This window comes from Mesoplodon bidens (genome assembly GCF_964165515.1).
Source record: "Mesoplodon bidens genome assembly, chromosome: 9".
Classification (NCBI taxonomy): Eukaryota; Metazoa; Chordata; class Mammalia; order Artiodactyla; family Ziphiidae; genus Mesoplodon; species Mesoplodon bidens.
The window spans coordinates 2,624,017-2,651,501 of NC_138166.1; the positions used below are offsets into that span (position 1 = coordinate 2,624,017).

The following is a 27,485-nucleotide window of genomic DNA, read 5'->3' on the forward strand; positions in this document are numbered from 1 at the left end:
AGAAAGGGTGACTTGCTTGATGCCACACAGCCATGCATGACATAGCCTGAAACTAGAATCCATGGATCTTGTCTTTTCAGACCAACACTCTCTTCAGACCTCCTTAGCATGGATTAAACAGGGATGCTGAAAGAAAAAAAATTATAGGCCAACACCCCTGACGAACATAGATGCAAAAGCCCTGAACAAAATATTAGCAAAATTAATTCAACAATATATTAAAAGGATAATACACCATGATCAAGTGGAATTTATCCCAGGGGTGCGAGGATGGTTCAGTATCTGCAAATTAGTAAATGTGATACATCACATTAACAAAGGAAGGATAAAAATATTATGATCATCTCAATAGATGCAGAAAAAGCTTCTGACAAACTTCCACATCCATTTATACACTAATATGTATAAAATGGATAACTAATAAGAACCTGCTGTATAAAAAAATAAATTAAATTTAAAAATCCATTTATGATAAAAACTCTCAACAAAATGGGTACAGAGGGAACATACATCATAATAATAAAGCCCATATACGACCAACCCACAGCTAACATCATACTCAGCAGTGAAAAGCTGAAAGCTTTTTCTCTAAGATCACTGAAAGCTTTTTCTCTAAAATGAGGAAGAAGACAAGGATGTCCACTCTCATCACTTTCATTCGACATAGTTTTATAAAAAGTCCTAGCCACAGCAGTCGGATAAGAAAAAGAAATAAAAGGAATCCAAATTGGAACAGAAAAGTAAAACTGTCACTGTTTGCAGATGACATGCTACTATATGTAGAAAATCCTAAAGACTCCATCAAAAAATTGTGAGAACTAATAAATGAACTTGTTTATTAATAAAGAGTATCTCCATGTTAATTAGCTTTTACTGAGGGCTTTCTGTGTGCCGTGCTCTGTGCTCAGCACACACATTTATCATCGTTAGCTATCAAAACGACTTTTGCTGATGCTGTAGGTGAGGAAACTCAGAGGTTAAATCACTTGTCCCCATCATGTGGCCTGGGCGGGTGTGTGAACAGAGCTGAGATTCACGTCTGGGGCTTTCTGATTCCAGAGTCACATCCTAACCACCCTATAACATGCCTCTTACCAGTACCTGCTTACCAGTACCTGTGTGGGTTGGATCTGAAACCAGAGCAATGTCTAAAAGGCCAGGCCAAATGCCAAGGCTGCTTAATCCAGAGAGCTGCTGTGAGGGCAGCAAGGGCGTGAATCATTCATTCTGCAGGCAGGTGTGCAGTTCCCACCGATAGCACCATTCAGTGGTTCACCAAAGTTGAAACAGTGTTCTGATGGGTTAGATAATCCCAGACAGGTTGCCCTTCTCTGGCAGGAGCCCACAGAAAACAGGGGCTGTGGGCTGACAGCCACAACTGCTATGGGGAAGTCACTGGGAGATGCTCAGAGGGTGGCCCCTAGGGTTGGGAGCCAGGCTGGAGTCCAGAGTCAGAATTGGGGAACTTTAAGATCATGGGAACCAGGGACTGGGGAAACCAGGAGCACTTAGACATGACTCAGCCAACAGCCTTATCCATCTCCCAGGCAGCCTCAGTGTCACATACAGCGACTGTCCATGCCTAATTTTGAAACAATCAGATGAGTACTTGCTTAAGAAAGAAAATCTGGTAAAAGCGAGCAAGTGGAGAAGAGAAAATAAATCCTCTCAGCTCAGGAGTGGGTGCCACGTTCGCCCCAGCAGCCTGTGGTCTGGGAAACCTGTATCAGGGTAGATGTTCCAGATGGGACCCACCCGGAGTCCACTGCTGCATCCCCTTGGGGCCACACTGGGTCCTGCTGACTGTGGGCCACTCGGCACCCCGAGAGCAGCAACAGAGGGCATAGGCCTCCAGCACACACACTCAGCTCTTGCTCAGACACTCGCCTGCTGTGTCATCTCGGCAAATGACTGTTGTTTTCCTACGCTCCAGTTTTCTCCTCTGGATGAGAGGCAGAATAAATTTGCCCGACGGGTCTAAGCATTTCACAGTGCCTGGTCTCGCTACAGCTGGATTTCTCCTGGGCACAAGCCAGGCACCTGGCCTCCTCTCTCTACTCATCTTTACCCTGCAGAGTGTCTCCTCAGAGAATGGTCCGGTGACAGGTGACTCAGAGCCACAGTCTCCAGGGCTGCAGAGACAGCATTCCCCCACGTGGGAAGCCCCAGCTCAGACAGGACCAGTGGCGCCCGGGAACCCCCAAGGGTTACCTTCTGGAGCCAGGTTCCCGCCCTGACTTCCCATGAGCTTTTCTGTGGCTCGATTTCTGTGGGGGCCCTCGTGGGCTAATCCTTGGTGCCAGCAAATGTTTTGATGAGGTCATGCGATTGCTCACCAGGAAATTACATTTGTCATTCCTGGTTCTCTGAGTCCTGCTTACGACTCACAGGCTGCCCAAAGCAGCAAGAGGGATGACATCACCCACAGGCCCCGAGCTGTCCTTGGTGGACGCTGGTGTGACACCAGGTCACAGGACAGGGGCTGGTTCCCCTGCTCAGACCTGCCGCAAAACACAGGCCGGCCGCAGGCCTGTGCAGATGTTTCTGTGTGTCCTAAAATATCGTCAGTTTTTAAGTTCCACTGGCCCGTGAAAACCAGGCGTATTCTCTCTAGGGCGGCCAGTTGCTCTCATCTCACACTGCCTCGCTTCTGAGCTGCCCGTCACGCCACCCTTTTCAGCTGACTCCTGATCTCCCAAATGCCACCACCTTGGTTGTCTCCTGCCCTCAGGCCTGGGCTCGGCCAGCCGTGCCCTCCGGCTGCAGACCGGTCCCTGAGGATAATTCCACTCTCCTTTCACTGCAATTCAGAGGCTTTCCAGCCACTCACAGCCATCTGTCTCCTAGGAAATCTCCCTTCCACCCCACAGTTGGGCATTTGCCCATCGGCCATTGACTAAGCAGGTCCTTCTGGAATTTTCTCCCCGGGGTGACCTGTTTCCCTGCCTCAAGGCTGAGCAGGGCAGAGGGAAGGCCATGAGCCGCAGACCAGATCCAGAAGCGCAGGCTCCACCCAGATTTTGTCACGAGGTCCAGCCCACAGTCCTGGGCTCACCATCCATCATGGGGTCCCCCTGAAGGCAGTGGGGCAGCCGCATGATCACCCAGCCGGGCCCGAACCCCTTTTATGGATGGACTTCTTGGTAAGTAGGTTGCTGCTCTAAAGATACACAAGAGGCAGAACTGCCACTTCTCTGCCCCCGGGCCTGCCGCAGGGATGAGGAAATGACGTGGTCCAGGAAGATGGGGAAAATGGTCCTGGCTCTCAGCACGGAAGAAGTCAGGTGATTCCAGGGCCCGATCCGAGGCCTGAGGCCAGAGCCAGGGACGGGAAGGCTTCCCTGAAGGCCCTTCTCTCAGCTCCCTCTGAGAGCCTCTCAGCCGCCTGGAACCCTGGGGGTCGGCCCCCTGGTCTCTCCGGTCCTTCCTCTGAGTTCCTTCTGACAGAAGGCAGAGCGAAATGGGGCAAACCCTGGACTGGACACAGGACACCTGGCTCCAATCTCACTTCCCAGGATGCTCGTTCTCTCACTGGGCACTTACTGAAAACCTCACTGGACCTGAGAGTGAGGGACACCACTGAGTGTAGTGTCCACACGGGGACCTTTGGGGAGACAGAAGAGACACGATTAGTAATTACGCTGTGTAAACCAGGCCTTTTCCTGGCACACAGGGCCATGTGTTCTGGGCCCGGAAAGCTCATTCAGACCAGCTCCCTGCCTTAAGGCTGACGCACTGTGGGCAGAAAGGCAGGTGAGGGGCTGACTTGAGGAGTGATATGTGGGGAAGGGTGGCTTTGACAGCAGAAGTGAGCTTACAGGGGCAGCGAGGAGGCCCGGACGCAGGAGCACACAGGGAGGGTGTGTGTGTGTGTGTGGAGCAGCATCGTGGGCACAGTGCTGGATTTCCCAGTTGGTGGGGTGCACGGTGGGGGGAGCTGCACGTTTATGGCAGGGGAAGTGCGCGAGGGGTGAGGGGCGTGCCACGTGCCCTCGGGATGCATCAGTGCCGTGGTGGTGGTTCCATGTGGATGTGAGCTGAGGCTGAGGCCTCGGACTGCTGAGGGGGGCTTACAGGCTTAGGAGTTCAGATTTAATGCTGTAGGAACAGGGATCATAGAACCACTGATTTAAGAACGAGGGTAACGCGACGAAGCTGCTTCATCAGTTGCTTAGTCTTCCTGGACTCAGTATCCTCGTCTGGAAAATGGTGCCTCACCACCACTGAACCTGAGAACCGCCAAGCACAACGGGGAAATGCTCTGCAAAAAGGCAAAAGCACAATGCAGAAGGCTGTCCCATCCCTCACGCACAGCCCACACCCAGTGTGGGGTACAGAGTATAACATAATGCAACAAGGTATACATTTAGTATTAGGTTGGTCCCTCCCCTTGTGAGCAATATGAGGTGGGCGTGCGCTCAAGGGACCGCCCTCCTCGTCCTCAGGGCCCGCTTCTGCTCCCGTCACATATGCTGGGGAGCAAAGCTGCTCTGGGACATGGGGCCCCAAGTCGTGTGTGAGGACCAGGGGCCAGAGGCCAGGGAAACTATATGGACCCCAGTCACCCACACACACTTCTACACTATGCTCTTCTCATTCCTCCAACACTCCAGGCAAAATCCTGCCTCAGGACCTTTGTACCTTCTCTTTTCCCTGCCAGCCAGGCGTCCACCCATGCTTGGCCCTCTCCTTTCCTCCAGGTTTTTACTAAAATGTCACTGTAGCAAGAGGCCTTTCTTCATCCCCCTATTTATGCTTCATCCCTTTTCATGTTTTTCTCCTAATCACTTACCAGCACCTAAGTATACTCAGTATATTGTTCACTTACTTCGCTTATGGTCTGTCTCCTCCACTATGATTTAAATGCCACGAAGGCAGGGATTCCTGTCTGTTTAGGTATCTGCTGTAACAAGTGCCCAGGAAAGGGTAGCAAGCAGTCCTAAGTACCAATTGAATAAACAAATGTCTCCTTTCTATTTTGGGCACAGGGTATCCAAACAAACTGCGGTATGAAGTCATGAAATCCACACGAAGGCTACACTTTCATTTTCTTTTATTTGTGGCACTAAAAGACCAACAGTAGAGACAGTGTGGTGTGACAGCGATTGGCTGGATGCCCTGGCCGCCCTGGGGAAGGTGAGTGGCATTCATCAGACAACGCAGAGCAGTTTCCGTCCTACGTGACGCCCGGCTCTGAAATCGTGAAACATTCGAAGGATCTCGCCATATTTGTTGCTTCATTAAGACAGAAATTTTATTTCACGAATTCCTCTTGATTTCTAGTAATCTCTTCAAGAGCTTTTTCTACGGCCGTAGTTGACCTCTAAGATAAATACCAGAGACTGGGTGCTGTGGGCTATGAAAAGGCTGCCACGTGATCCACAGCAGCCATTCACCTGCTGGGCAAAAGCATGGAGACCAAACCCACATTGTGAAACATCAGCATGAGTTTGATCTGATCCGGATAACATGCAGACACCCAGCATCCACGCTTCTGCCCCGCAGAGGATTTCTAAGGCTCCCAGGGCAGCCTCCAGGCTCCGTGCTCAGCCCTTAGTTGGGGAGGGCTGCGCTACATCACAGCCCGCTGGGGGACAGCCATCCAAGTGGGCACTGCCGCCTCTCCAATGCCCTTCTGATCTCAGCCAACACCTCAGGAAAACTCAGACCCGCCACGTTCATACATCACGTTTGATTGTTATTCTGGGTGATCGTGGTTGATTTTGAATAGACTGAGTTGGACAGATCATGGTCTGCCACCCTCCATGAGGTTTTCACCCCAAATGTTTGAGGAATAAGGATCCAATACTTTCATTACTCAGTGAAGTCACCTTTGAAAAAGCCTCCCAACTCTTTTTTCTTACATCAAGTAGCATATGACATTCAGATTGTTTCAACTGATTTATATATTTTCCCTAGAATTCAGAAAGATTTTCAACAACTAAATGGCTTTAAGCATCTACATGTGGTAAGTCTCCAAGGTCCACAAACGGTCTAAGGCATGATTCTTTCCACTTTGTCTATCGATGTAATTAAGTGTGTTGGGCTCCAGCGTTTATAGTCCCATTCACCTGCCAACAAGAACAGTTTATTGGCAACTTTAAATATTCAGAGGCAAATACATTTCCTTGGCACAAGCCGCGTGGCCGAGGGGCATCCCCATCCCTTTGAACCGTGAGACAGACTGAGAGTCAAGGAGGCGAGTTTGGGCCTGGAGACCAGGAAGCCTCCAGACCCCTATGTCCCTTGCCGGGTGGTGCTCGTGAGTGGTCAGCATCCTGCAGGGGGGTCTCTGCCACGATCGCATCTTGTTGCTGAGTCACACGAGCAAGGGCACCTGCAGTGAAGAAAGAAGCACAGTTTTCTCAGGGTATATGCCCAGTAATTCAAAAAGAGTCATGTACCAAAATGTTCATTGCAGCTCCATTTACAATAGCCCGGAGATGGAAACAACCTAAGTGTCCATCATCGGACGAATGGATAAAGAAGATGTGGCACATATATACAACGGCATACTACTCAGCCATAAAAAGAAACGAAACTGAGCTATTTGTAATGAGGTGGATAGACCTAGAGTCCGTCGTACAGAGTGAAGTAAGTCAGAAAGGGAAAGACAAATACCGTATGCTAACACATATATATGGAATTAAAAAAAAAAATGTCATGAAGAACCTAGGGGTAAAACGGGAATAAAGACACAGACCTACTAGAGAATGGACTTGAGGATACGGGGAGGGGGAAGGGTAAGCTGTGACAAAGCGAGAGAGTGGCTTGGACATGTATACACTACCAAACGTAAAATAGATAGCTAGTGGGAAGCAGCCACATAGCACAGGGAGATCAGCTCGGTGCTTTGTGACCCCCTAGAGGGGTGGGATAGGGAGGGTGGGAGGGAGGGAGGGAGATGCAAGAGGGAGGGGATATGGGAACAGATGTATATGTATAACTGATTCACTTTGTTATACAGCAGAAACTAACACACCATTGTAAAGCAATTATACTCCAATAACGATGTAAAAAAAAAAAAAAAGAGCCACAGTTACTCAGGGCACGACGCGGAGCCCAGGGCGCAGGTATCCGGGTGCTGAGGACCTGTGTGCCAATCTCTCCTTGCAATGTTCCTTTCCCAGCACAACGAATGTTTACACTGTACCCATCAAACCTTTAGCCCCAAGGAGAAAACTCTCAGAAACACAAACAACGCGCCTGAATGCTCTCAGGGACCTGCTACTGCCTTCAGGAAAGAAGATCGGGAACTGCTGGAGGGTCTAAGATGTGTCTGCAGGTCCCAGAGCCGTCAGCCAGCCCCAGCCCCGGCCCCCTCTGAGCTCCCTCCCAGCCTCTGAGTCTGTTAGGGGTCCCTCTCCTGGGCTGGTCTCTGCATGTGGGGTTTCTCCTTTGGGGATGCCCCTTTCCTGCTGGAAAACGAGGACTCCTTCTTCAAGAAGCGTTCAGACCATCTCTTGGCCAAAGGCATTCCTGCTTCCAGTCCTGGGTGGGCAGGTCCGATCGCCCCCTCGTGTGGTGGGTTACCTGGCCTGCCATGGTCTCCCAGCAGCTGTGTCTCTCACTGCTGGTGTGGGGACTCTGGGGCTGGAACCACGTCATCCAGCCCCATCCCGTCCCCAGGGAGCAGGACTTGCTGGGTGCCAGTGAGTGGGGGCGGCTCCAAACCCACACGTTCCCAGCCCACTCGATGCGTGAGCTCACCCTGCCACTCTGAGTCCAGCCCTGCACGCTCCTGGGATGCCCAAGTGCAGAAAACGTGCCTGCAGAATCTTGAAGGAAACAGTTCTGTGCCCCTGAAGGCCAAGGCGAACAGCATTTTTGAGAAAAGCGACAGATTCACGTGATACCATGTGAAAGGAGCACTGGATTTCTCACTGTGGTTCCACCGAGCTCAGCACATTCTAAATGGAACAGCGCTGGGAGCTGGGCATCTAGTCCTACTTTTCAGTGTGTTATCAGAGCGAACATCCAAGGACCCAAGCGGATTTCTTATAATGCCAACAACACACACCACCTGGAATATTTCCTGTGCACTTACAGTGTGTCAGGTACCATTTCAAGCCCTCCACGAGTCTCATCGCGTTAAAACTTCAGCTCGACTCAATCACTGACGCATTACTGCCATTGTCAGCACTGTGGGTACGGCCTCTAATATAACGATGGGAGAACCGGGGTGTAAAGCGCTGTCTCAGCCTGAACCAAACACTAGTAAGTAGCCATCCCCAGCGGGCTCATCTGAGAAGAGGACATGGCCCCAGGCCACGACCACGGCTGCAGGGTTCCACCCGCTCGCTTCTTACGAGCACACCGGCCCATCAGTGTGTCCTTGGCTGCAGCGGCGTCCACACCAGCTGAGCAATGAAACGGGATGAGATGTGGAGTTTGGGGGCGTGGAGAGAGGAGACTGGGCCTGCTGATTTGGATGGAGCCCATGGGACACACACAGTGGACGTCAAGGAGGGCACGGAAGATTCGTGTCCGATGTACAGGGCAGCTCAGGATGGAGGTGGGATTGGGGGCCAGCGGTCCGGACGGTGAAGGGTCTGCCTGGGAGAATGAGGAGATTTGGAAGACAAGAGGTCTTGGGACTCTGTCCAGGGCCGCATGCAGCCTTGGGCAGAGGAGACTCAGAACATGGCCAGAGGGGCAGGGGAAATGGGCAGCGCGCTTGCCGAGCCACGGGGAGCGCGCGTCCACAAGGATGCACGTGGTGACAGCAAACAGTGCAACGGGAACCGGGGGGCCCCAAGGGTGGGAGACACAGATGAGCTTATGTTTAAACATTATGTTAGTTACATTTTCAATGGGTTTTTCTTCAAACTCTAGACACCTTTAGCAGTGAGACACCTCTAACTTCAAAACAAAGATTTTAATTGTCAGTTTGGAAAAGCACAATCCGTTTGCTAAAGTATGTCCAAGAAACAGGGAAAAGAGTGTGTGTGCTGGACAGAGAAGAACAGTTTGAGCCTGTTATTGGAACACGCAGCCAGCATCCTGTTAACAGTACGTTTATCCCATTTCCTGACCTTTGAAAAGGGTCAGGAGAATAAAGGGCGCTATTCTTGCATCCAAGGGCACTAGCAGCACTGTGACCTTGACGAGGGTGGTTCTGAGCGTGGCCAGGAGGAGGCCGGTGGGGAGTGGATGCTGGGGAAATGGAGCAGCACAAGTGGGCAGGACATCTAGAAGCTACAGTGAAGGGAGCAGAGAGCTAGGCAGTGGTGGGATCGGGTCCTTAGGAGGGGGAGGGAATTTTAAAATGTATCTTGACTGTTATTGTTAACAAATTAATTGATATATGATAAACTGCACGCATTTAAAGTGTAAACCTTGGTATGTTTTGACATATATGTATTTATTTTTTGGCCTGGCTTTAGTTTTGGCCTGACTTCTTTCACTCAGCATAATTACTTGGTGATTCACCCACGTTGTTGCGTGTACCTTCCTTTCATTGCTGGGTAGTAATTCCTTGTATGGATATACTGACTTTGCATCCGGGCTGGGCGGGTCTCAGGGAGGGGGTGCCCCCTCCTTCCCCGGTAAATGGGGATGATGGGATTTGCACTAGAGACCCGCCCGGTGAGGCTCGAGATACACCTCCTCGCGTTGTCACCAGCGCCATGACTTCATCTCATCCCAGCACCAGCGTCCTGGTGGCCGAATGAGATGACAACTGAACGGAGGTTTGGGGCTGAGGCAGGAGATAGCCTGCACGCCTCGGTCACCTAAAGCCTAGCCCAACTGGGAGAAGCCACTTCCAGAAGGCGGTTCCAAGCTGCTCAGGTAGACTTCCCAGGACACAGAGGGGTAGTACGTGGGGCTGTGACCCAGCGCGGGGAGCTACAGGGCAGACGAGTGAAGGAAGCGGGGGCTGGACATCCCCTGCTCTCCTGGCAGCGAGCCCGCTTCACACCAGCCTGGCAACCTGAGTGTCGCTGGTGCAGAAAACCCGGGCTGGGGGGTATTTGAATCCCTGGCTGGCTGAGACCTAGAAGGTGCTTTCATCACCACTGACAGCAACAGGATGGCTGCATGCAGATTGTAAAAGTTCTCAGTAAACGAAGAAAATATCTAGGAAGGAAAAGGAGACCTCCTGAACTTTGGTGTCCAGAAGGAAACTGAAGAAGGACAGCCTTAAAAAGCTCTGACTTGGACAATTCAACAAAGACAGCTTGGTGATGGAATTGCCCACGAGATAGCCTAAACCACACCCATGGCCATTAGTGTCAACCCAAGCTTAAAGCCACACTGGTAAGTGGTCGCCACTTAGGTTGGGGCAGGGGAGCGTTCTGCTGCCCAGCGCCCACTCACGTGACCCATGGACCTGCCCCGGGATGGGTGGGACCCAATTCAGGTGGGCAAGGAGGACAGCGGGCGCCCCATGGGGGCAGGAGGGCGCGCTGCAAGGCGCAGCTTGGAAGAAAAACACTGGAAGGGTTCCTGGCATCCCAAAGGTTTCAAGCTTCCTGAAAGATTCTTTCTTATTTTGGTTGGACAAGAAGAAAATCAATGAAGGGACAAAAAGCTTGCAGTTTGAGGCCAAGTCAGAAAGCTGTAAAAATATCCAAGTTTAATTTTGCTTCCTCACCTGCCAAGGAAAATGACGTGTATACGGAAAAAGGTAAAATGAACAGTGGTGACAGAGGTCTGGTGTCCAGGGGAAGGAAAGAAGTTGTCAGGGAGCGACAGGATTCTCTGTCTCAGGTCCCTTCTTTCTACCCAGACAGATGAGTTCCTGGGGGGGGGGGCTAAGGGACTCCCAAGGGACCCAGCCATGCAGCTGTCAGCCAGCTTTGCAGAACGGGGGCAGGACTGTCGGCAGAAGACCGGAGATGTCCAGAACTTACCTTATTCTCCAAAGGAAAAGAAGGTGGTTTCTTCCAGCGGGAAGTGGATTCTTGGCAAGTGTATCACGATTATGAAATAGACGAGTTCTGAGCAGGGGGACCCCGAGTTGCCCTCGGCCACTGGCCTGGAGAGCCAGGCAATATGGTGGCAAAGAATGGGCGCCCTCTCTGCCTTCCCCCAAAAGATAGTGACTGAGCACCCACTCTGTGTCTGGGGCTGTGCAAGGTGCTGGGACCTGCGGGAGCTCACGGTGTGGCTGCAAGGCAAGCATCACACAGGAGTTACACAGATCGCGGCTGAAATTAGACTGCGATGCGGTTATGAGGGGAAGCGAGGTGAGGCTCCGATGGGGAACCTCCTCCAGCCTGGGGGCTGGGGGAGACCTTCTGGGGGCTTGAGGTTAATCCACGACGACTGGGGATTAGCTGGTAACACTAGGAGGAGAAACGTTTTCCTTCCAGGAATAGGGAACTGCACCCATGAGGGCCCTGAGGGGTCCCTGCAGCGGTGACAGGCATCCCTGGGTTCCGCCTGCAGGAAACACAGGTCTGTATAGGCAGGAGGGTCTCAGGGCAGCAAAGACAGAACTAACCTGCCTGCGCCTCTGAACTCTCCCCACTTCACTGAAACACATCAAAGGTCTACGCTGTGCGTTGCCGAGCCCAGCACGGCCTAGAGTTGCTGCTGCTGAGCGTTCTCATGAGCTAATCCGCAGTCACAGAACTCGGGTTTCTCTCGCCCATGAGGGAAGATGCTCAGGCGTAGAAGAACAGACTCTCACTGCTGCTGCTATTCCGTTCTGGCTCAGGGGCTCCCCGGGCTTTGACGGTGATGGTGTCACATGTCTAATCACTTCTCACAGGGTCTCCTGCCAAGGCCAAGCGCCAGGACACACGTGTGATCTGAGTCAGTTAATTCCTGGGGTGGAAAAACGCACGCATGGGAGGGCCCGATCCCGGCGTGCCCACCACGGGGCTTAATGAGGCATTTCCCAGAGGCGTCCGCCCATGCCGGGCTGACGCGGAGTCTGGCTGGGCAGCGGCACTGACCTAGTTAAGGCCTGGACGAGGCCCTCAGGACATCTGTGCCCCACTTTCCCATCTGTGGAATGGAAGCTGCAGACTTTCAGTCCAGGAAGGTCTGGACAGAGGAGATGCTCGCTCTCTGCCCTCCTTGGAGGAAAGCTAGGGCACACGAGGAAAAGGGCTTGGGGCTTTCACCAGGTCTCTAACTTTGTGAGATGTCCCTAAGGCCAAGGACAAACCCCCAACCCCTTCTTTCTCTCCTGGCTGAGAGTCCCCCGGGGGCACAGACAATGCTTCATTCATCTCTCCATCTCAAGCAGCTACTACAGTCTCTGGACCCTGGTGGGTTCTCAGGAAATGCTTGCGAAATGAATGGCTGGATGTGTGAATGTGTTAAATATAAACACGGATTGAAAGGGCACTTGGTGTCCATTCCAGGCCCTCTGAAACAATGCATTTAAAACAGACCGACAAAGGCTGTCCAGTGCACACAGTTTCACCATGAATAAGAATGCAGGATGGAGCGGAAGGCGGAAGTGGATTCTGGGGTCCATTTGAGCCCTGCCCCCAGCAAGGGAGGGCAGTGTCCACTGCGGAAGCGGCAGCGGACAGAGCAGAGCTGAGGATGCTGTTATCTGGGGCTGGAGGGAAGACAGAGCGGGCCACGCCTCTGATAACCGCAAACACGGAGGCGGGCAGGTACACAGACTTTCAATCGCCTCGAAAAACGGCCAACTCACTTTTTTTTTTTTTTTTTTTTTTTTTTTGCTGTACGCGGGCCTCTCACTGCTGTGGCCTCTCCCACTGCGGAGCACATGCTCCGGACACGCAGGCTCAGCGGCCATGGCTCACGGGCCCAGCCGCTCCGCGGCATGTGGGATCCTCCCAGACCGGGGCACGAACCCGTGTCCCCCGCATCGGCAGGCGGACTCTCAACCACTGTGCCACCAGGGAAACCCGCCAACTCACTTTTAAGGTGATGATTCCTCCTACATCAAATCGACCCTTTGGTCTTTTCGCGTAAGCAGCATCGTCACCGACGCAAAACGTGTGTTCAGGGAAGGGTGAGTGGCTGCCCGCTTTAGCAGTGAGTCCCTCACCTCTGCCAGCTCTCCTGGGACAGCCGGACGCCCTGCTTCTCCTGGAGGAGGACGCCTGGAGGACTCACGCACTGCAGCCCCCCACACCACCCGGCAGAGCCGGGAACACCCCTCAGTCCAGGACGCTATCCTGGCTGCACGCATCCTGGAGCATCACTGAACACCAAGGATGAGGGGGCCTCTGCTCGTACTGAGAATCCACACCGCTTGGACCCAGGAGTCCCGCACTTAGCTCAACTTTCCTTGAGGTTATGCAACTTTAAAAGCCCAAAAGGTGAAAGAAAGCTAAAGAGGCGAAGCTCAAATGACTCGAGGTGTAAATGCCGTAACACATCCCAAACTGCATCGGCTGCGAAGCCACAGAGACCTTCATGGCCAGCGGCCTGCAGACAAGTGCCGCCTAACTAGACTCCTCAGAGAAGGTACAGTTGGCCCTGGTCACCTGGATCGCACGTGTGTCCCCTGGTGTCACAGGTCTGCTGTTCCAAACCAATAGGGAGGGCAAGGCAGTCGCAAACGAGGTCAGGTGCACACCTCCAGGAGGACAACCACTGGTTCCAGGTGAGGCTGGCTTGGCCGCACCTGGGTGTCCCTGATGGAGGCTGAGCTGAGGCTTCTGGGTGGATGGACTGTCCAGGTCCTGGCCTCCGAAGTCACATGTCCTTCAGCAGGTTTTACGTGGCCCTGAGATGCAGAGTGTAAGCAGGGGAGAGGGGAGGGGGTCTGGGTCGCTGTGTAGAGCAGTGACACAGTCCTGTCACTCAGCCCTTAGGCCTCTAGGTAAGATGTGGTGCATTGGGTAGGCAAAGGGACAGGGTCTCCCAGGTCACCCTCATCAAGCTTACTCAGGCCCGGATTGCAGCCCAAGGGCATCAAAACCTCAGACGCGCCAGACTCACTGCCTCACCCTTCCCAGGATGGGTAACGCAGGTCCAACACTTAGATTAATCCAAGACACAGTCCAAACGTGGGGTTTTGACTGCCATGTGAAGCTGCTGCTACAAAGCTGAGATCCAGATGAGCAACGGCCTCGCCTCAGCCCCCCTGGACCTTTCCTGCGGGCACTGTCAGGGCCGCGCTGCCCGCTGTGTGGATATACACGCACACATCCGTCTGGGTCCCCACTGGCCAGCAGGTCCCGCCTGGTCCCAGCCCCTCCTACCACTGTCCTTGTGTTTCTCCCCACTTTCTCTCTCGTGGCACAAACAGCTCCGCTGCTCTTCTGGACAGTTCCCAAACTTGTTTTTTAAAATTATTTTCTGGAAGGCATGGGCACACGTTCTAAGAGAGAGAAAGCCTGAGGTTCAAGGTTGCAGTGGTGGCCTCTTCCCCGCTGTGCAAGCCCAGGCAGGCTTTGCTCTCTGGGCCCCTGATGCACACGACTCCTGGGAGGTGGACAGAGTAACAGCTATTTGAAACGATCCAGAACCAGCCAATGAGATGGTGTATGTGAGAGACGAGTACAGCCTTCATGTAATCACAGTCAGCCTTACTCAAACTGTATCAAAAGCTCAAATGATGTGGATAATTATCCCAAACCTCAATGTAAAGTGACGCGATAAATACTAGAAAATTGCAGATGAGTAGGCTCAAACCCCTGAAAAATCTGACTCAGGATGTAGATGTCCTGTGGTTCTTACTTTGAAACAGTGTTTTAGAGACTCGAAATCGTTCCCTCAGACCAGCCAGACCATCAAGGTTGATAACCAGCTGTGTTGCTTTGGATTCTCTGAGAACGACCGGCGCTTCCTTTTTCTTTTCTTTTCTTTTTTTTTTTTTTTTTTTTTTTTGCGGTACGCGGGCCTCTCACTGCTGTGGCCTCTCCCCTTGCGGAGCACAGGCTCCGGACGCGCAGGCTCAGCGGCCATGGCTCACGGGCCCAGCCGCTCCGCGGCATGTGGGATCTTCCCGGACCGGGGCACGAACCCGCGTCCCCTGCATCGGCAGGCGGACTCTCAACCACTGCGCCACCAGGGAAGCCCCTTTTTTTTTTTTTTAACTGAACTATAGTTGATTTACAATACTGTGTTAGTTTCAGGAGTACAGCCAAGTGATTCAGTTATATATGGATGTATGTATATCTAAACTATACAGGTATTCTTTTTCAGATTCTTTTCCACTATAGTTTATTACAAGATATTGAGTAGAGTTCCCTGGGCTATACAGTAGGTCCTTGTTGATTATCTACTTTATATATAGTCGTGTGTTATCTGTTAATCCTAAATTCCTAATTTATCCTCCCCCCCCACCTTTCCCCTTTGGTACCGTAAGTTTGTTTTCTATGTCAAGAGTCTGTTTCTGTTTCATAAATAAGTTCATTTGTATCATTTTTTCAGATTCCACATATAGATGATATCATATGATATTTGTCTTTCTCTGTCTGACTTACCTCAGTTAGTATGATAATCTCTAGGTCCATCCATGTTGCTGCAAATTGTATTATTTTATTTTTTTATGGCTGAGTAATATTCCATTGTATATATGTACCACATCTTCTTTATCCATTCATCTGTCAATGGACATTTAGGTTGTTTCCATGGCTTGGCTATTGTAAATAGTGCTGCAATGAACATTGGGGTGCATGTATCTTCTCGAATTAGAGTTTTCTCCAGATATATGCCCAGGAGTGGAATTGCTGGATCATATGGCAACTCTATTTTTAGTTTTCTGAGGAACCTCCATACTGTTCCCCATAGTGGCTGCACCAATTTACATTCCCGCCAACAGTGTAGGAGGCTTCCCTTTTCTCCACACCTTCTCCAGCTTTTATTATTTGTAGACTTTTTGATGATGGCCATTCTGACCCACGGACAGGCACTTACTTTCAATTCATATTGCAATGTGCTTGGAGGAAAGAGGTTGTCCCAGGGTTGAATTCCAGAGCTGTCTTCATCAGAATCCACATGGTCCATTTATTAGGACACTTATTTAGCCATTCACCCCAATTTCTTCACCTTTCCCTCATTCTATGTAATAAAAGTTCTAAGTTCATAAATATATAAATTCTATAGAAATGAAAAAAAAGTAAAGAAAACCCAAAAGCCCTCAATAATACTTAACTGCCCTCCCCTCGCCCCCCACCCCCATCCAAAGGAGAAAGCGTGAAACTGGCTGCCATCCAGTGCCATGTGGTTAAGCACATTTGCTTTTTCCAGCATCCTGAGGCTGGGCTGGGCTTTCAGTGATGAATTGCCCTCAGCATCCTCCCTACGTGATGTCTTGGGTCCCTGTCGGGGCCACAGCACACAGCATGGATGCCTCTCCATCACATGGACACGCTCTGGGGCTGACCCGGGAGCCATGGCCGTGGCCCCAGGAACGCTCCCAGGCAGTGGTGTTCAGACCGCTCCTGCCCAGGGTGGCACCGCTGGGCGTCCCGGCTTCAGCGAGCATTACCTTGAGGCCCTAGGCTCCTGGGTGGGAAACCTTTTCAGCAAAGCCTGCCGCCCTCTGTGGAAGTGGCCCACCGGTCTCGTGGGTCAGCTGCTCTCTTTCAGACAAGTGCAGCGTGGACATTCTGTGCCCAGACTGACCCCTGTCTGGGTCCAGCCCTATGTGAACAAGGGCCAGTTACTCAGGTTTTCTGAGCCTCATTCACTTTCTGTGTAAAATGAGGATCATCTTAGTACTGACCTCTTCGGGTACATGTGAGAACTTAAGCTTAGGATCTGGACATAATCTCTCAGAAAATAATACCTGTCACCACCACCCTATTATTAGCCTAACTCCTCCACCCACTAGAAACAGGCAGGGAGAGAGGGTCAGTCTATGCACAGAATCATTTTGGAGTTAAAGGAGATCTCAAAATCCATCTGGCCCAAAGCCCCTTTCACTTTGGGAATCCTACTTCGGACGCCACAAATTCCACCGCTTTCAGGGACTAGGTGGGCATAAATGTACAGACCGGCATAAGACCAGATAGAGGAGAAGCTTTAGAAAAACCAGAAACGTGTGCTCTGCCAAGGGATGTCACATGCAATAATTTTCAAAATGTACGCCGGCAAAAGAAAAGAAAATTATGAAAGAAAGAAGGCAAGAGAGAAAGATGAATTAATTAACCATTTATGCTGTCTTCTGGACCCCGGCCGGAGGCCACGAGTGTGGTGCAGGCCCTTCAGGATGCATGACAGGTGGCCGTCCTGCATCAGAGGCAGCCGTGGGTGGTGGAAACGCGCGCAGGGGTTAGGAGTGCACTGGAGCCCTCCCGGCATCCCAGGAGCCAGTTTGGCAGCGACTTCGCACCATGCTGAGCGCGCGTCTGCCCACGCGAGCGCGCACGCGCAGGCACGCATCCTCACCTTTCTCAACCTCGCGGCCCCTGTGCCTGAGCGGATGGCGTCCATCAAGGCCTGCCTGGCGTCCACTGGGTTGCTGAGGGGGCCCGCGCTGGACCTGGACGCCGTCCGGGATGCGGTGGGAACCTGGGTGACTGGAGGGCACGGGGGCGGGGGCGGCGGCGGCGGCAGGGCGGGTGGGGACTGGATCCCAAGGTCTTCTAGCCCCGGGGGGTCTGCCAGCCCCGGGGGGTCTGCCCCAGGTGCAGACAGCACGGCATCGCGGAGGCTCTGGAGCTCCTCAGAGGCGGAGGACGTCACCTAGCAACGAGACGGTTAAATGACAGTGTCCCAAAGGCCCTTTCCAAGAGGTGGCCCAGGGTCTCTGACCGTGCAGCCAGCGCAGGGGGCGTGTCTGCTCCCCACCCCCGGGCTTTCCTGGGGGCTGGGGGGTGTGGCAGAGACTGAAGGCAGGGAGGAGGGCTGTCAGTCTGGCCCTACTGAGGCCCCTGCCCTCTTGCCTCACCGTGGCGTGTCTGGACAGACCCCCAGGCCACACACCAACGACCAACCGATGGGGATGACCCCTCCTCCAAACACGGAAGGGAAGGTGTCCGTTCCGCTTTTCCTTGGACTCTGGCTCTGGAAGCTGGATGACCCTCTGCCCCCGAGCTCCAGTCCAGGTGGTCCTGCAGCTGTGCCAGACCAGCAACTCCATCCCTGAGTTGAGACGCTGCCGCCTCCCACTGCTGGGTGATCGAAGCCCTGAAGCCAGGCTCAGTGTCCCCGGAATTTGGGGGAGTGCACAGAGCTAGCTGTGCAGGGAAGACGTACACGTTTGGGGGAGAGGGGGAGAGTTTCTGTGCCGGGGCTGCCCCGCAATGCCTCTCCTGCGGTTGGTGTGGCTACTCCGATGACGACTTAGCATTGCTTACAAAATCGGGGGTGGCCCTGGCTGTTGCAGCATCCCTGGGGTCACTGGGGTGGGGGGGGCGGCTGTGGAGGCCCCTCTTACCTTCCTCAGGCTGCAGGTGCCACTGTGCCCACGGATGGCTGCCAGCAGGGCTGAGCGCTCGCTGTCTGCCTCTGTGTAGGATGGTTTCTTCAGACCTCCCTCTGAGCCGGGTTCTGGAGTCTAGAATATTTATTAACGATGTCAACACATGTCACTCAGGAGACGGGGGGAATGCTGACGGTAAGTCAGGGCAAGGAAAACCCATAGTTATCAGTTCAGACCTACAGGGTCAGTTTCACAGTCTCTGTCTGTTAGAAGGTAAAATTATCGGGTTGAGATTGTGGATTGACCTCACGCTATATATACAAAAATCAAAGGTTATATATTTGGGGTAGCACAGGATGATTGCCCCTGAGTGTCCTATCCCTCCTGTTACTGGTCCTAGCTTTCCTGAGCAGATGTGTGCCTTTAAGTCCTGCAGACCTGGATGAGAAGCCTGGGTCCCCACTAGCTGGCAGGGTGACCCCAGTTTTCTCAGTGGCAAAATGGAGGACAGAGTTCCCAATCATCCGTGTTGGCGTACTTATTAAATAACATTTGCAGGATGATAAATGCCTATGTGGGGGCAGGTGTGGTAGAACTGTCCCCAAGGTTACTGAAGAATGACAGCCCACCACTGCTGAAAGGGCAGGGCGGTGGGGAGCAGGGCCCCAGCCTGACCCTCCATCTCCCCCTCCAGGCTCGAGGACCAGTTATGGACGATGCCCCCTGCCCCACCCCCCTGCGACCAGGTAAGGGCTACGTATTGGCGACATCTTTCCCCAGGGCAGTCAAAAGCCTTAAAGGCAGCGTGGATGAGCCCAAACCCATCCGTTTGGGCCCCTCAATGGTTCTATTCAAACAACTCTGGAGGCAAGGAGACAGAAATCCAGGTAAAATTAAGCCTGTGCGTTCACCCGCATCCCTAGCCCGGCACTCCTTCCTCCAATGCCACCTTAAAGTCTGTGTCTGGGTGGGTGTGGGGAAGGGCCCATCCCTGAGGCCCGAGCCCGCCGATGACTTCACCTTGCGAAGCCTGTCCTTCCCTCCCGCCGAGTGGATGGCCTCCATCAGGGCGCTGTGCAGGGATGTGTCTTTCGGGGCTGGCCTCTGGACCACAGGTCTGAATTTCTTCTTTGGCCCAAAGATACTGGCTGGCAAGGTACCATCGGCTTCAAGTACATCTGTGCTTGACAAACCCGGCTTTTCCTCCCATTCTGGGGGCTCCCGTCCAGCGTGGCTACTTGTATCAGACACACTCGGAGAGTGAAGAGGCTCTTTGTGGACAGAGACCCACCTGGAGCCATTCACCAGGGCACAGCCTGGAGTCTGATCACCTCCCGAGCGAGCGGGAGGGGGGCTCGTGCCGGCCGGCTGGCACTTGGGATCAGATGCCGAGCTGGTCCTGTGTTTCCCTGGGCTTTGCTCTCCACTGAGACCACAGTTCTGTCCCACGGCAGCCTGATCCCTCTGGGCGGCTGTGATTAGTGGTCCATGGGAAGTTCTGTGGATGCCAGTGGGACCGTCTTGAGTAGATAGCTTCCCATAAGGGCTGCCGATTTGCCCTCCGGGATGGGCCCCTGCTGCCGATTCGTCCCCACTGTGACGCACGCCTGCCTCTGGGTACAGGCTGGGGGCGGTGCCATCCTTCATCATGGGAGGTCGTCCAGTTGGCTCGGGCGCTCTGCCTTCACATGTCTTCTGGGCATCACCAGGCTTCCTCCCCGCGTCAGTGTGGACTTTCGGGGTCCCTATCCGCTTGGCAATGGCAGAGGCCACGTACTGGCTGGATGTTCTTCTCTGAGGTTTGAGAAACGGGACTTCTGCGGTGTTAGCTGGCACTTTCAGGGGACAGGCAGCTGCTGGGACTGGCCAGCCTCTGCCCTCCTCCAGAGGTCTCCCGTCTTCTGGGTGGGGGGACCGGGGCCGGGGCAGTGTCGCTTTGGGGTCTGGGGAAGTGGGCTCCGCTCTGAGTCCGCTTTCTTGAGGTTGTGGATTCGTGGGCGTGGTGGGGGTAGAGGTCCTCTTGGCCCCCTCTGTGGGCCGGCCAGAGTGTTTTTCTATAGAGTTGGACCTCCAGAATTCTTTGACTTTTCCAATGGGCGGGGCTTCTGCTTCCAGAGTGGGCGACGTCGGGACTATGGTCCTGCCGGCATTCGTGTGGGGACTCACCAGGTTCCCCAGCTCGTCGATCTTGATGGCACCCATGGAGAGGGATGCTCCCCGGTCATAGCATTTCATCTCTGACTTTGGAGGGACGATTTTATACGTTGTGAGGCCATATTTAAGCCCGTAACTCCCCCCTGGGTGTTGGCCTCGATACCACGGCGGTGGTGTCCAGACGTCATTTTTATCATCTCCTTCCTTTTCCTTCCCTGGCTGCGTGCTCACCCTCCTGGGGGCCAGGGTCCTCCCGCCATGAGCAGAGCCGGCCGCCTTGCCTTCCTCCTTCGCGTTCAGGTCGTGCGTGTGAAGCGCTGAAGCAGAAGTTGCCTTGGGCACCATTTTACTGGGAGTCGCGTCCTTCCAGGTGTTGGTCGAGGCCACTCTGATTTCTCTCCCAGGGTCCTGGGAAGGAGCGGGTGAGCCAGGCCCCGCCGCCCTCCTCTGCCCGTGCTGCTGGCTGTGCTCGGCCTGGCACGGTGGCAGCTGGGCCTTCTTGCTGGCTGTGCTCCCAGCGTCGAAGGAGCCAGCGTTGTTGTTTCTGTTGGTAAATGCCCCCGAGTCCACGGGATCATCGAGAACCTCCCCTATGAATGTCACTGGGATTGCCTCGGTATCGTCGTCGGGGGTGACGGTGCCTTGTGGGCAGCGACCGGACATGCTGTGTATGCAGTTGGTGAGGAAGCTCGAGTCGGTTTCATAGCTTTCTTCGATTTCTGCAAAGAAGCACAACACAGGTCACAGGTGGGCACCGCTCGGACAACTCCTGTGCCCCCTATTCAGTGAAATTGCACCCCGACTTTGATTTCTCTGGGGTGCCTTTGGTGTAAGTTATTTAAAGTGTCATTTTGGGTTGTCATCTACACATGCCTGGAACCAGTCTCAGCTTGCATGACTCAACGGAGGACCTGTCTGCCGATCTGTGACGCCTTGAGGTATCATACAACATTTTGCCGGTATCTTCACTTACACATTGATCTCCAAGTCCAAGCCCTCAATATACACCACCTCAAGGCAGGGTGGGAAGGTGGATTTGGGGTTTTTTACTTTCATCTTTCTCTTGTTCACCAGGAGAACCACAACATCTATGGGACAACTTGCTTTTGCTTTGCTTATTAAGAGGCAGATGACTAAGCCTCGAGCCCATCAGAATTAGCCCTAGAGGATGCAGTGAGCCCCGTGGGCAGAGCCAGAGGACACACCAAGGCTGATTAAGGTTTCTCAGCCCTGTCAGCCCCACCTGAGGACGGAACGCTGAAAAGCAAGTCAGACGAAACTCCGGGTCAGCTCTGGAGTCTGTCTCCTTCTTCTTGTCTTGTTTTCTTTGAAGGCACAGCCAATATCTACTTCCTCGTTGATTTTCACTTGTGCCTTCGTTGGAAAGATTTCCAGTTTTTACTGAGCTGATCTGCATCTGCTTTGGCCTTACACTATTATTTCTCCAATATATGCACAGAATCGCAGTGCTGTGAGATGCCCCACTCTAAGAGGGGTCCCTGTCAACACGCTGTGTTCTGCGTTTCCCTTTGAAGGTCAGGCCACATATTAGCAAGTAACAGGGTTGGAGGTTTAATAAACAGCCCTGTTTGCCTGTGTGGCACCCAGTGTTTCCCTAACTTATTTGAGGACTGGAGAACTTTTTTTCTGTTCATGCGTATGGAAGACTTTTTCATGTGCAAAATCAGTATTACTCAGAGGAGGTTTTAAGCAGCTGCTCAGACGTTTCCTCGGGACTGTGCAGCAGCCCAGATGCAAGGTCCCCTCCAGGGAGCTGTGCTCACCCGTGTGCTAAGCCCCCAGTCTGGGCCTTCCTCACACGGAGCTGCATTCCCTCTGCAGACATCTTCCCCATGTGGTGACATAAAGTTCAGTCAGAGAAGATAACCCTCAGAGCGCCGGCCACAGGGGGTAAGGTCCAAGCAGGAGCAGGTGGTGCTTACCTTCCAGCTCTTTGTCCAGTTCTGCAAGGGTTTTCTGGAACTGGCCAGTCATGAATAGGTCTTCATCCTCATGTGAGGCTGGAGCAACTTTTCCACTTCTAGGGAAGACCAAGGAGAAAGGGAGAGCGTTCGTTTATCTCATTATTTACGTAATTCACTCTTTTCTGGAAATATCTGAAGAAGGTACAACTCATAGTCAAATTCTTGCAGTTCCAAAGGCATTGGACTACTGCTGCCCTTGGACCTACTGGGACGCAGATGGTGTGTGTGTGTGTGTGTGTGTGTGTGTTGCACAGTGATCACCACCACTAAAGCAAACCTCAGGGCAGCAGTGACACTGGTGACAGCCTCCCCAGCCCATCCCCCTGCCCAGGCCCCCCAGGGTTTTAACTGGATGGGGGAAATGCCCACAGCAGGGGGCCACACAGTGCCCTCTGTGTCTCATGCAGCCTTCCCACGCGGGGACCTACTTGGGGCTTTTTTGCCCAGATCATCCTATGATAAACCTCACAAGCAGATATAAGGCAGTTAAGGTCCTTATTGCTGCTTCACAGGGAGGCAACCGCGTGAGCTCAGGATGGAGCAGCCCAAGCTCACGGGGGTTCCAGAACCGGGGAGGGCTGGCCACGTCTGTATCCAGAGGTGCCACGTGGTGCTACCACCCGGGCATCCAGGGAGATGTCACCCCCCCCCGCCAAGGAGAACTGGACCTTCCTTATCTGTGTCCCTGGACAGCGGCATCCACAAGACAACGGCTGCCAAAGCAATTTGAAAGCAGCCTTTGCAAAGGCTCTTGTCTCCGTTTTCTTGCTGTGCCAAGAACAGAGACACATATGGGGTGATTGTCCCTCTTCAGTGAAAGCTGAAGGTCTTTCCCGCTGACCGTTAAAAATCGAGGACCGATTTCCATCATTACTAATCAGGCCGAGATAATGATGCTTGAAATATGCTTTGTACCATCCTCACTTATGCAGCAAAGTCTGTGTTCTGATAAATGAGTCTTTCTTACTTGGTGACCGTGTCCCCTTGGAGCCAGGAAGTGGCTTCCAGACCCGTCTCGGCTAATGTCCTCTGACACAGCAAACAAAGAGCGTTGGCCGAGATCTGTGTGGCCGGGGACCAACTAACAACGACCCCGGAGGCTCAAGGCTGCGTTTCCTGTTGCTTCTGCCCCGAGACTTAATTGAATGCATTGACTAAACTTGTGTTTTTCTCTTTCATGGAATGTGGTGGTTTAAATAAATCTCATTTAAATATTCAATAAAGTGTACGGCAGAGAAAAAAATGGAAAGGGCTCTATAAAACAGTGTTTGAAATGGAAAACAGAACACTTTTCAAATGCTGGCTCCTGCTTTAAGTTGTTTAAAGTCCAGCCAAACAAAATTATATCTATACTTTTCCTTCAAAGTATTTGCCTTTCCTTCAAAGTATGCAAAATCACACTGTTCCATGGGAACAGAATGATATTAATAAGAATTAAAAACTGTAGCACAGGGAACTATACTCAGTATTTTGTAACGACCAATAAGGGAAAAGAATCTGAAAAAGAATATATATATACACATATATATATGTATACGCATATATATTCACTTAGCTGTATACCTGAAATTAATACAACATGGTAAATCAACTACACTTCAATAAAAACTAAACTAAACTAAACTAAAATAATGCATCCTTTGAAGAAAAAGAATTAAAAAGTAATTTAGAAGTTCCACTGATGATATTATTTCATAAAGCTTCAACTGGAGAAAGAAGATCACCCCAAACTGATGACAGCTCCATGAATCTGAGACTCTCACACTTGTTGCTCCTGGTGTTAACTGGAAAGCAATGGGAATGTGTACATCAAGAAGAAAAAGCATAGCTTTAACTCTGCAGGAACTTTGGTTCATTAGCCTCGCTTTTGATAATTTGCCTTAAGAAAATAATGTTATGGAAGGAAAAACATAAACACCACAATGCTCATCATATTCATGGGGACATCTCTACAGTGTCCGGCGGGAGGGAGTCCCCTCCGTCACTGCATCCTACGATGACCATGACATGTAGGTGGAAACACAGATCGCTGCTTAAGCCGGCATGTCACGTGAAGAAATCAAGACATACAACTCCATACAGGATGGTCATGATGATCGAAAAGTAACCTGTGTCTGTGGACAAGGGTGAGGCAGAAATCTAGGCACCATCGCCAACCAGTGTGATTTGTTGAAATGGATGGATTATGGCAAATATTTTATACTTTATTTTTCTGTGAAGTATGCTCATTTTGGTACAAAGCAGCTTGATTGATAAGGCAATGTTTGAAATGGGCAACATCTAAAATGATCCTTTGGTCCTCTAATGAGTACTAATTCTTTTATGAGAAGCAGTTTACATGTGTGTGATACCATGCCCAATACACATGGCATGTTGTGTTTATCATTTTATCTTGTTCCTGAGTACCTAGCAATCCCTGTGATGATCCTAAACCAGTGTGTGTCAACCCTAAATGCTCAAGGAGGCGCTGCAGCAAGGCCTGAGCCAGCCCTTCCCCACGCTCCTCCCACCCAGGCTCTGGACTGAGCTGCCTGGTCTAACCATCAGTGGCCAAGCCCCAAGCTCAGGGCTTCAGACCTGTTCTCTGCCTGCCCGTCTCACCTCCTGTCCAGGCCCCCTTGTGAAGTCTGGGGTCCCTGCACCACGTCCTCTGCCCTCCACCTAGCTCAGCCTTCCTGCCCGCCCCTTTCCTCCGTCTGCCTCTTGTACACGTCCCAGGTTTGTCCCAGATGCTCAGCTTCACACTCCGCTGACACACCCCACCCACCTCTCACCTGACCTTGCTCTTGAGGCCCCAGTGTGGACGTGGCTCCCCGGGGCCTTGCTTGTCCAGGAGGAGAGAGTGGACACATGACAGAAGCCACCAGCCTTGGGAGCGCTGTGGAGGGAGGGAGCCCAGGTCCTTGGCCGGTGCTTCTCCCAAGGCTGGCGAGTGCCTTCGGGGCGGGGCAAGGCCAGGCCTGTGGACCACTTGGCTTCTGCAGCCGGTGCCTCTCCTGATGCGGGAGAGAACCCGCCATACTCTGGATTCTGGGCTTCTGGGTGAATGGGTCATCTGGCAAAAGCCCAAACCCGTGTGATGTATGTATTATGCTTTCCAATGAACAGCTTCAGGAGGGGGAGAGTTAGCAGAATTTGCTTTTCCTTCCTCACCCACCCCATCCACGTGTCCTCAAAGGGCTGCCGATGGATTACAGCTATTCCTCTCTCCCTGTAACAGCCAGCTGGAAGCACTTGGTCCCTGGGCTTGGAGGGCAGCTTCTGTGGGCTCAGCAGGAGGGCCCTCGTGCGTGCCCCTGCAGAATCACAGTTGGCCAGAAGCATTAGCACCTCTTTTTAGCTGAAAGTCCACTGCGCAGATGTTCCTTTCCCAGGCATCATTCCTCACGCCCAACACACACCCCAGTCTAAGATAGACAGTTTCTTATGGACAGTTTGTTTTGGTTTAAGACCAAGGAAATGAAGGACAAACAAGCAGCACAGGCGTGCCGATACCAGCTGCACGTGCTGGATAAACATCACCGCGAGCCTGCCCTCCCACGGAGGGTCACTCTGCCAAGGCCACAGCCACGGACAGGCCACCGCTGCCTAACGTCTGAGGCTCAGCCGGCCTCAAGCGGGAGTCTTCCCAGGAAGTGGAGCAGCCTCAGGGGTGGGGTCTGGCGATGGCCTCACCCACTCCCATGGGAAAACTAACAGCAGTTACGAGAAATCAGTACCCAGGCAAACAGGTGCTTTTTCATTAAAAAAATAATTTTGTATGAGAAAGAGAAAAGCACGGGCTGATTCTGCCCCATTCCAGCACATCAAGTCATTTTTCTTTTTGACGCGGCTAGGAAAGTTTCTTTAGGTAATTTACCCAATCGCAGAAAACAAGCAAAGCCTGAGAGGAAAAAGATGTCCTTTTCAGGTAGCAGTTCAACTGCTGACGACAACCAGCCCAGCCCATGCGATTTCAAAACAGTTACTTGATAAACTAAAGGTAAGAAGCCTGGGAGAATAGATGGCTGATGACAGTAATATGTGCTTAACTTCCCCATTCCATGTACAAATGGTCCTGTAATTATAAAGCTTCAGAGTTCTAGAACAACAGGGTCCAACAGAAATGTAATATGAGCTACACATGTAATTTAAAATCTTCTTATAGTCACATTAAAAAGGTAAAAAGTAAGCAAGATTATTTTTCATTAAATACTTTAATGTTAATTTTCCTTAACTTTAATTAGTATACTTTAACTCAACATTTAGCGCAAATTATTATCATCATTTCCATATAATTAATATAAAAACGTTCATTCTTTTATACGTTTGGTGCAATTGCACTCTCACAGCACATTTCAATTTGGGCTATCCATCTGGCGGGCTCAGTAGCCAAAGGTAGCTGGTGGCTACTGTACCTATAGCATAATTCTCCAAAATCTTACATGTTTGTAAGTACTCCTTTGTTAGCGCAGTTACGAAGTTTCAGGGTTCTGAAAGGTGTTAAATGTTTCTAAATGCTCTTGTGGGCACTAAGGTCCTGTAGTTACAAAATTGCAGGGTTCTAGAAGGCATAAACTGTTTCTAAATGTTTCTGTGGTCACAAAGTTCTCATAGTTACAAAGTTTCAGGATCTAGAACATATAAAATGTTTCTAAAATGATGCCAGAGTCACAAAGTTCCTTCCTCGAACTACAAAGCTGCAGAGGTCTAGAAGGTACAAAACATCTCTAAAGGCTCCTAGGTCACAGAGCTCCTCTGGTTACAAAATTGCAGGGCTGAAAAGCCAGGACTGGAGCCCAGCTCCTCCACCCATGACCTGCGCGTTCTCAGTTTCGTAAGCGTCTTGAAATCATCAGCCCTGCAGATAACGGCGGCACAGCTTCTCACTTCCACAGCCCTCACGTCCACCACTCACGGACAGGCGGGGGCTGAGAAGGAGCTTACGGATGGCCAGGCGGAAGGTGGGCAGGCAGCGGACAATACAGGGAGACGTCCTTCCCCTGGAGAAGCTACAGTTTCTGTCTTTTGAGGCTCTATACATGATTTCAGTGTGGTTCTACTGTTAAAAAAAAACAGAGCCTGTAACCCACTTACCCAATCTGTCTCAT

At 51.9% G+C, this 27,485-nt stretch overlaps 1 protein-coding gene across 10 annotated transcripts in view; it reads right to left on the reverse strand.

The window, feature by feature from the left end:
- Nucleotides 1–16,880: 16,880 nt before the first annotated feature.
- Nucleotides 16,881–27,485, reverse strand: part of COBL (cordon-bleu WH2 repeat protein) — a 239,419-nt gene continuing 228,814 nt past the window's right edge. For 4 of the 10 annotated variants that reach the window (XM_081244506.1, XM_081244510.1, XM_081244501.1 and 1 more), the window contains 4 exons: nucleotides 22,354–22,451; nucleotides 19,277–21,129; nucleotides 18,272–18,391; nucleotides 16,883–17,577 (listed from right to left, as the gene is read on the reverse strand). In XM_081244506.1, the coding sequence (XP_081100632.1) occupies nucleotides 16,999–17,577; nucleotides 18,272–18,391; nucleotides 19,277–21,129; nucleotides 22,354–22,451 (2,650 nt within the window). In that variant the 3' untranslated portion in view covers nucleotides 16,883–16,998. Of the gene's footprint in view, nucleotides 17,578–18,271; nucleotides 18,392–19,276; nucleotides 21,130–22,353; nucleotides 22,452–27,485 lie in introns of all 10 variants that reach the window. The other 6 variants (XM_081244505.1, XM_081244511.1, XM_081244509.1 and 3 more) reach the window with 3 other exon arrangements.